The 9460-nt window shown below is 36.7% G+C and overlaps 1 protein-coding gene across 1 annotated transcript in view; it reads left to right on the top strand.

Annotated features, from left to right (window-relative positions):
- Positions 1 to 9460, top strand: part of MALT1 (mucosa associated lymphoid tissue lymphoma translocation gene 1) — a 38543-nt gene that overhangs the window by 19966 nt on the left and 9117 nt on the right. Inside the window, exons 10-12 of the mRNA XM_009323109.1 lie at positions 1276 to 1479; positions 7095 to 7272; positions 8668 to 8742. Of these exons, the coding sequence (XP_009321384.1) occupies positions 1276 to 1479; positions 7095 to 7272; positions 8668 to 8742 (457 nt within the window). The remainder of the gene's footprint in view (positions 1 to 1275; positions 1480 to 7094; positions 7273 to 8667; positions 8743 to 9460) is intronic.

The raw sequence follows: 9460 nt of genomic DNA, 5'->3' as shown, positions 1-9460 counted from the left end.
TGATCCTGAGCTGAAGCTTATAAAGATAGATGGATAGCATATGTGTGTTATGAAGAATAGTTGCTGGGTTTTTTTAATTGCATTCTTAAATTTGCATGGTAGACTTGACTATGGTCAGGCATGTTGTCTTGTCAGTGCTAAACCAGGTGGAAAGGCTGCTGGCCTTTGTCAAAATTTTACCACTCTTTCAGGCTCATCAGCGTGAGAGGGAATGTAAGTGCTCCCCAGTCCTGGTTCATCTTTTCTAAATTAGTTAGAAAGCTTGTACTTTTAAAAGTGTTTTTCAATGACAGTATGCCACTGTCACTCAGTCTCTGCTGTTTGAAATAGTTTACACTGTTCAAGACCTTGGAGGTTTTCCAGCTGCAGAAGTGTTGAAAACATCTTGTTTGAAGGAGATGAAATGTTAGACATTGAGGCTATGGACAGAGATTCTCTTCTGGATCTAGCTGTGCAGGGGTACTGACTCTGAAGCAGGTTTGGGGCATTCATGTGATCTCATTTGCCACCAGAGCTGTGGGACAGTAATCCCTATTGGAGAGGAGAAGTAACAAACCAGGGAGGAAATGCCTTGCTTTGAATAAGTGCCTTTCTTGAACTTAGTGTGCAATTTTTGGATAAAAATCAGGCTAGTGGTCTCTAAAGCATTTCTGTCAATGTGACTTTTTTCCCCTTTCATTGCTGCTTTGTTTACTTATTAAAGAATTACTTATGACTTTATTAAAATCAAAGTGAATGTATCTCAAACTATGAGAAAATCAGTAGACTTCCCTCTGAGTTCTGTAAATTTCTCGTATCTCTGTATAATTGTTTTTAATTAGAGCAACAGTAAAAAGAAACGTTAACAAACAGAAAAAAGACTTTTTTACTTCTAACCTGTAAAAGTTTCCACCTAAATGTACCGTGTTTTAGAGAGATGGGACGTGGGAGATGGAGATGTGAAAGTGGTCTTTTGTGTGTGGTGGTTTTTTGTTTGTTTTTTAAGAAGCATAAGAAAATTTGAGGTTTTTGGGAAAACTTGACAGAATATCCAGTCTGAGATGCCTCGCAGTTCAGATACGTTGACTGTCAGACCATGCTGAAATGTTTGGGGTTTGGATGAGAATAGAGTTGAGCTGTATTGTTGATGTAGGATGACTTTTAAAATCATATAAAATATTGTGCCTGAAGTGAGATTGGATGCTATTTTCACTTTAGAAGAAATTAAATTTAAAGGTGTTGAACCCATGGAATATATAAATGTGCTGTGGTTTTGTTTGTCCTTTGTCTTTGCAGCAACAGACAAGGTAGCTCTGTTAATAGGAAATATGAGCTACTGGAATCACCCCCAACTCAAGGCTCCAATGGTAGATGTCTATGAATTGACCAATTTGCTAAGACAGCTGGATTTCAAAGTTGTTTCTTTGCTGGATCTTACTGAGTCCGAGATGCGAAATGCAGTGAATGAATTTTTACTTCTCCTGGACAAAGGAGTATATGGTAAGAACATGTGATACCCCTTCTGAAGTAGGTCAGTTTTGTGGTGTATCAAGTACACAAACATCCGGTATTTACCTCTGCCAGCTCACTATATGTGATAGCAAAACAAACTTCATGGTAAATAGCATGTATGTAGAACGGGAAAAGTTAAAAACACACACCATCATATTCTTTGACTTTGGTTAAAATGTTATTGTTTCTTTATTCTTTAGAACAGATAAAATGTTTGAACTTTTTTCTTTAACCACGCCTAAAACTGCAATGCACTTTTTTGTTTGATAGTACTGACATGTTTGTCTGCTAAAAGCTGCTGCATCTGTATAGCATATTTGACAACACACTCTGCAGAAGACGCACATTTGTACTAAGAAGTCATTAGTACTAGTTTATAGTAGTCTTTTAAACAAGAGCAAGAATAGCGTCGTGCCACCTGTGTTAGTGTATTATGGAAATGAGCTAGTAGCAGAGTAGTTGAAAACTGTGTAACTGCAGTATACAAGACTACATGTAGTCTTGGGCAGCAGTCCTTGCTGCTTTTAGGAGGCCTCTTAAACACCTTCTTTGTAAATGTCTATTCTGTTGTCCTCCTTCCTTCCCCGTGCCTGCAAGTTAATGATTTGGTTAGGGCTGGCCAATCCCTTGGCATATTTAGACTGCTGGGTTGCATTTCTTGGGGAGGTGGGGAACAGCCCTAAGTACAGCATGAAATATGTTCTGGACTTGCTGGTGGGACCCTTCCGTTCATCCCTTGTCTTTCTACTGGATGTCTGCAGAACGCTCTTTCCTTCTGGATTTCCGTCCTTCTGGAGGAAGGGGAAGGGAGGGGCTGCTCTGCTCTCTTAGTCCTCGCTCACCAGCTCTGTAGAGAGCAGAGGAAGAGGGGTGCTTTCCTTTGCCTTTACAGTTAGTGGCACTCTGATACCAGGTGGGGGGGAGGGGGGCAGGAGTGTGGCACATACTAGCAAAGCATATCTCTCATGAAGATGTTACAAACTAAAATATGCAGTACAGAAATAAGAGAAAAACATTCGCTTTAGAGTTAGGGCATAACAGTCAACAGATTGGATGCAATCTTTTTTGCCCTCTTCTTTTTTGCCAAGTTTTCAGGTTGAGTAGAAATACTTATTTTGAATTGCTGGTTCCTTTCAGTTATTGTGATACTGACCTGGCAAGCACAGGGTTTTTCATAATGTCCTTGACAGGGAGTGAGAGTTGTGCAAACCTGGATTTCTACTTCAAAAAGCAAATTGAAAAGAAGTTTGTTTATGTAAAATGAAAATGTAGTTCTCTTAAGCTATGTCTATGCACTTTGAAGAAGTAAAATAAAACAGAAGAATTCATATTATCCTTTGCGGAATATACTTTGCTAAGGAAAGGCATTAACTGAGGAATTGGTGAGCTATGGACTTCAGGTTCTGACTTTCTGCAGTTGTCAGTAATAAAGGACTTTTCACTGAGTTGAATACTAAGATTCCTGTTTGGGCAGAACTCAGGTACAACTATTGTTTCACAGCTCTGTGGAAGGTCTGAATATAGTGTATAAAATTTATTCTTTCTGTGTGTCCTTGCACATTAGATGGAAAGCTTAATAGTGGTTATGCTGCTTAAGCAGGCAGCAGCCCTCTTTTTTTTTTTTTTTTTCCCCTTAAATTCTTGAGACTTAAAAATAATACCCCACAAAAATCCAAGGCACGCACATCTAAATTGCAGCATCACTTTAATGATTGTACTGCAGCATCTCATCAGTATTGGTTTAAGTTATAGTAGGACAAATTAAGCTAAGTATGCATACTAAAAGATGTGTGTTTAACACATTTTTTTAATTATGTTTTTTGTTATTTGAGTCACACATCCAATTATAAGATACCTGTAATAGAATATCAATAATAATTTTAAGCTCTCTTCCACATACTGCACAGGAGGTGCCTTCTGCTGGGCTAATGACTAACCAGTCGGGTCTGGTATGCATTGCTACTACTGATATGCATTGATTCTTAGATGATTACTCATATATTGGGATTCCTTGTCTTGCATAAACTTGATTTTGAGGGACAAAGCACAAGACAGAACTGGTGGTGTGCTAGCTGGGGGAGGGCATGGTGGAATCGATGCACAGAGCAAGCACCTTCATGTCTTGCATGGAAAAGGCCTAGAATGACGTGGCGTGGAGCGCAAGAAAAGTTATCCTGTGGGCTTTGAGGAGTTTGCTGCTGACTGCCACTATTTCTGTCATTTTTCTAAAAGCTAAGATTGCATAAATGACTCCAGAAATTATTTAGAACAGAGACCAAAAAGTTCTGCCAGTTGTCCTATTTAAATTGCAGAATTCCTATAGTAACGCCCACCCAAGAAAACATTATTTGATTCTTTTTTTGGAACACAATGTCAGATTATTTCTTACTATGCCTTTTCTAATGGTGTGTTACCTGATGCTCTGTCTGTGCAGAACTGGCTGATCTGATACTTGGGCATTTATGTCAGAGCCAAAACTTGCATGACATGAAGACTAATTATGGCAGTAAAGTTTAGTAGACTTTCTGATAGCAGTTTTCTTTTTTTGTTCCCTGGGAAATAGATGTGCTTATACATTTGAGTGAGCTTTTAGATTCTTGCACCTTCTCAATTTTTTTCTATAACTGTTGACATGAATTTAGAAAATAAAGTACTGAAAGGCTTTAATGAGTTTCTCACCAGCACTATATGAAAGCTCTTAAAAGGCATATTTTTGCTGGAAGAATATAACTGCAGGTTGATATTTCTGAAAGGTAAGCAGAGCATTCTGTCAGTAGTGTTTGGCAATAACTACTTCAATTTAAATGGTGCCTTTGTTCTTTCTGGGTAGTGGCTATTAATGGCTTAAAGCACATAAAAGATGCTGTCAATGCACAAATAGATAATGATTGATTGCATTTTTAGTGGGCATAGCTCCAAATAGAAGAGGCATAGTGGCTACTTCTGCTTAGTCCTTGTTAAACATATCCATGATGCCTAATATGACATTGTGTAATTCTTGTTTACTGCCAGGAAAGTGGCATTTCAGATACTGTTCCTTAAGAGCAGGAGTAGTAAACAAAGTGATGATGATTGTCTCCTCTAATGTCTTAATTTATGTTGTTCTAAATGTAGGGTGCAATTAATACTGTATTCCACAAAGGGTAAAAGCATAGACCCATATGTTTTAAAGGCTAAAAATACTTAGGCTGCTTTCTTTTTAAAAAAAGAGAGAGCGAGAGAAAGCAAGAGAGAGAGGCAGATATCACTTAAATGCTGACGTCTACGAGGAACTTGAGCCTACTTAAAATTGTTGTGTCAAAGTGTCTAATGAGGCCCTCCAAACATGTTTACTCTACTTACTCTGGGTATGCAGAGATTTACTTCTGATCTTGAGCTCAACATATTAACTGTTGCAGGTACTCATCAAATAAGCATAGCCCAGTCATCTGCCAAGGATATAAAAGAAATGTAGTTGTTATTTCTGAAATACTTCTATTCATTGAGGAAATACTCTCATAAATCGTGCTTTACATTAGAGGCTTGTTTCCTTCAGTCAGTCCAATTACTTATCTAACATACACTCAGATGTATATAATCTCAAATATAACCTTGATTTAGGTCCAGATCCAAACTCTGTGGAAATCAAATGTAAGAATTTCCTTTTAACTTAGGACCTGACATGGAGTCATGCACTTGACGCTTAACTTCATCTTTAACTCTCTTGAAACTACCCACCTGGTCTCAGGTAACCATTGGAATCTTATAAATAGCCCAATAGTACCTTTATTTGTTTAGGTTTTTAATCATACACTTTAAATTCTGTGCCCTTTAGAAATCTAACTTTTAATTGAATAAAGCTGTTGCCATTTTCCAAGACTCTGGCAGATCAGCAACCATTAGGCTCTTTGTTTAAGTGAAGCCTTGCATCCTGGAGTTTACCTTGTATGCACTTGCTGGCTGCTTATCTTGACTATGCATGTTTCCCATAAAAAGAAATTGCGCACTGTTGATTGAGTGGAGCAGTTTGCAAGGTCTTGGCATAGTTGTTAATGACTTGAGAGCTTACAAGTAAAAGAGAACCAAAGGCTTAGTTTGAAGGACTATAGTTATATCTTGGTATTCCTTTACAAAAAGTGCAGGGCTGTGTGAGAGAAGTATTTTCGTTTGTCATAGCTATCTGTGATGAAAAGGTAAAAACATCTAGCATACCTACCTACACAAGCTGATTTAAATGTAGATCATTTTAGTATGTTAGGATAAGGCTTATTTTGGTTTTTTTCTGAATATTCAAGTTTTGTAGTGACAAATTTCACAGCTATTTTTAGTAAGAATAATGACATAAGAAGACCATATCTCTAGTTAGCATAAATTGTCATATCTGTTGACTTTTATTCAGCTGCAATACTATATACTAATTGAAGATCTGACACGTAGACTGCTTTGTATAGATAAATAAAAATTCTGTTTAGAAGATGGAACTTGCCATAGATAAGCAAAAACAACACTGGGAACAGACAATAGGAAAATTCCATTTAATCATACAAGCTTCTGGTAACTGCATTTTATGGCAGTGGAGGTTATTAATGCTCAGATCATCTAATCTTACTGCAAATTGATATGACTTTCATATTTGACATTTTTATTCTTATAAGTAAAATCTAAGCCCTAGGTTGCAGTTCGCTTTTTCAGGGTTGAAGAAAAGCTGTTTTTAATTCCATTATATGTTTTCTTTATACAAAACTATTGCATGTTTTATTGAAGATTTTAAATCTTAAAATATTGTAGACTGTTGTGTATTGACACGAGGGAGGTGATTGTAGGATAATCTTTTGTAAACCAAACATGATCATAGCATAATCTTCCCCCCCTATGTAAAAATATTTCTTATCCCTCCCTATAAAAAAAGACAAAAACAAATGGAGAAATTGACTGTACAGAGGAAACAGCAAAACTAAAAACTTGCAAAATACTCTCATAGTGCAAGCAAGGTTTTCCTCTGATTTTTTTGTAATTAAAGTACTTCTAAGAATTGCCAACGATTAATGGTAAGTAAAAAAAAAAAAAAAAAAATTTAAAGGAGAATAATTTTAAAGATGACAGCATCTCTCATTTAAAAAAAAAAAAAATCTATCCAAACTGTTCAGTAAAATCTGCACTGACTCACTGCTACTCAAAGCTTTGTAATTGTACATGTGGAGAAGATGTTTTATAGTTGACACATTTCCTTGTTCTTATCTGTGAGTTATATATCATACACAGATTCTTTCTGTTAGAGGTCATAACTCTACTTAAAGCATTTTAAGAGTATTTAACTTTGTGTTTGATGCAAATATCTAATTGATTCTATTGCACGAGTGTTTGTTTTTTTTTTAAATTTGTTGTGTCTGTGTATTGTGAAGTTGATGTTAACATGGTTCCCCCCCTCTACCTCCCCTTCCTCCCTGTACTAACAAAGGCATATCAATATAAAAACTGCTTGGAGTAGCTTGAGTGATCTTAACCTCCCACAGACACGGAGGGTGGACATAGTGCATGCAGTTTTTGACCATGCTAAAATTGATAGAAATGTTCCAATGTACTGTTGAACTGTGTTTTCAGTCACATATATTTCGAACTCTCAGGTTTGTTATACTATGCTGGCCACGGCTACGAAAACTATGGGAACAGTTTCATGGTTCCTATTGATGCTCCAAGTCCCTACCGGTCTGCAAACTGTCTGTGTGTGCAGAACATCCTCAAACTAATGCAGGAAAAAGAGACGGGACTTAATGTATTCCTACTGGATATGTGTCGGAAAAGGTACAATCTCATAATTCATGAATAGTGAGAACTGACAGATGTTTGAGGGATGTTTTTGCTTCACGGTAGAGGGAGAGGGTATAATGACTGTAGTTTTGGGAACAAACTGTGAAGTTCAGTTTGTTCACTGTAGCAACAGATTGAAACTAAGCCTATTTTAAAAATGAACAAATAAAACTGAACAGTCACTTTGAGAAATAGCAAGGGATCTTGAGAGAAAGCTGGACTTCACGCTGAGGAGAAATCTTTAGTCTAGGCTGAGAATTCACTGTATTTGTGAATTCATGTTCAACTTGTGAAGTTCATGGTTCTGAGAATTCACAGCCTGCACCTGAATGCTTTTAGAGTTAACTGTGGAGTCATTCATAATCTTACTTTGCCTTTGGCCTTGGATGGAAATGTGAAGCTGGCGATTAGACTTTCTGTTTCCATGGGCAGATACATGCCTCTTGATTTGAATGACATTTATTTCTTCTTTTTTTGTTGTTGTTTAACAGTTATAAAGCGTCAGTCTTATTAGATAAAAGTGAAATTAGGCATCTTAAAAATGAAAAATGCCCCTTTCCCCTTGCATCATTAACCATCTTCATTACAGGGAGGAAGGAGAATCCATATGATCAAAGGCATGTTAATTTAATAGAAGGGCTCAAGTGAAGTGCTTATTTTAGAACTCTTCAGAGGCATGGATTTCGTGGACTGCTTTTATGCTAGGGATGTTGTATCTTTATTTAGAGCTTAAAAATCAACTGGTTTATCAGATTTTTCTAAACAAAGTACTATTTTTCTTTGCATGTTAAGAGACTACTATGCCCGATTAAACTTGCACTTGAAATCAGCTCTTCAGTCAGCACTTCTGCAAATTGGTCTCTAAGGAATGTTTCATAATAGAAAGCTGCTAGTACTTTAGTGTTTGTAGAGCCTCTAAACTTCACTGCTAATGAAATGCCAACGACCAATTCAGCTTCACAATCTGCTGTCCAAATAGAAAATACTGCTGCATAAGCCTCATGTTAACTATGCAGACACCATGTTTTGAAAATAAATAAATAAAAAAAAAATTTAAAATCTTATAGTTTTTGTTATAACCTAAAATGGCTAGTTATCAGAAATCATTTTTTAAGAGAATGTAGCCAAACTCTATATTGGTTAATACAGCATGCCCTCATTTGGGTAATGCGTGATATCTGACTGTGTCTTTACATTGTTTTCATGAAGAGTGTTGATGATGCTGATTTTTATCTTTTAGCAGTCAGGATTCATTCCAGAATTGTAGGAGAGAAAAAAATTAATGTTTCTGAACTATGCCGTTTCGGTATTTTGAACAACTGTAGAGTTTGTTACCATTACTAGTTCTCAAATTATTATTTTACTTTTTTGTGTTTCTATTTATTGCAGGAATGAATATGATGACACAATTCTTATCTTAGATGCTCTGAAGGTTACGGCCAACATTGTTTTTGGATATGCAACGTAAGGAAATTTTTCTTCTGCTATGCCATAGAGGTTTTGAAGCCAGAAGTGACCACTGAGATTGTATAGCTGATCTTCTACAGAAAAATACCAACTGTGGTGTTAAAGGAACAGTAATTTATATCCATATCTGTGTCCTCATACTATCTTTTTTACTTCATTCTTTGATCATTCCACAGTCAACTGACTGTGGAAATGCATATTCCCAGTATTTAACGTTCCAATTCAGATATAGGGTAATGCCAGTGAGAGAACTGCATTCAGCAAACCAGAAACCGCTGGACAGTGTTCCTGATCTTTTTCTGATGGTCACTTGTAGGAGTGCTCTACTCATCTAAGTATTATTTATTAGAGATGAAAAAAACACAGAGAAGAAAAAAGCAAATTTTACCCTCAGACCCATAATGTTCTGTTTCTTTGTGCTGATGGGGAAGGAGGAGTTATGTCCTGTGTGTTCCTAATGGTACTTGCTGCACTGTGAGCTTGTACAGAAGGTCAAGTACTGTGGAGCAGTTGATGAACTATAACCTACATGCTGTACCCTCTTCGGTCGTGTGTCTCCTCTGTTAATGCAAGTTAAATTTCTGGAAAAAAAAGTGTTAGAAATAGAAAGTAATGAATTATTGGAGGAGTAGCATATGGATTGGCCCCTGTGTTTCTTATTCTGGGTGTAAAGAATAAAGTTTCAATTGCAGTTGAAACTATTTGAAGAGGTTAC

This window comes from Pygoscelis adeliae, unplaced genomic scaffold (assembly GCF_000699105.1).
Source record: "Pygoscelis adeliae isolate BGI_AS28 unplaced genomic scaffold, ASM69910v1 Scaffold174, whole genome shotgun sequence".
In the NCBI taxonomy this organism is placed as follows: Eukaryota; Metazoa; Chordata; class Aves; order Sphenisciformes; family Spheniscidae; genus Pygoscelis; species Pygoscelis adeliae.
Note: the sequence above shows the minus strand (reverse complement) of the source record. Positions and strands in the feature narration are given on the sequence as shown.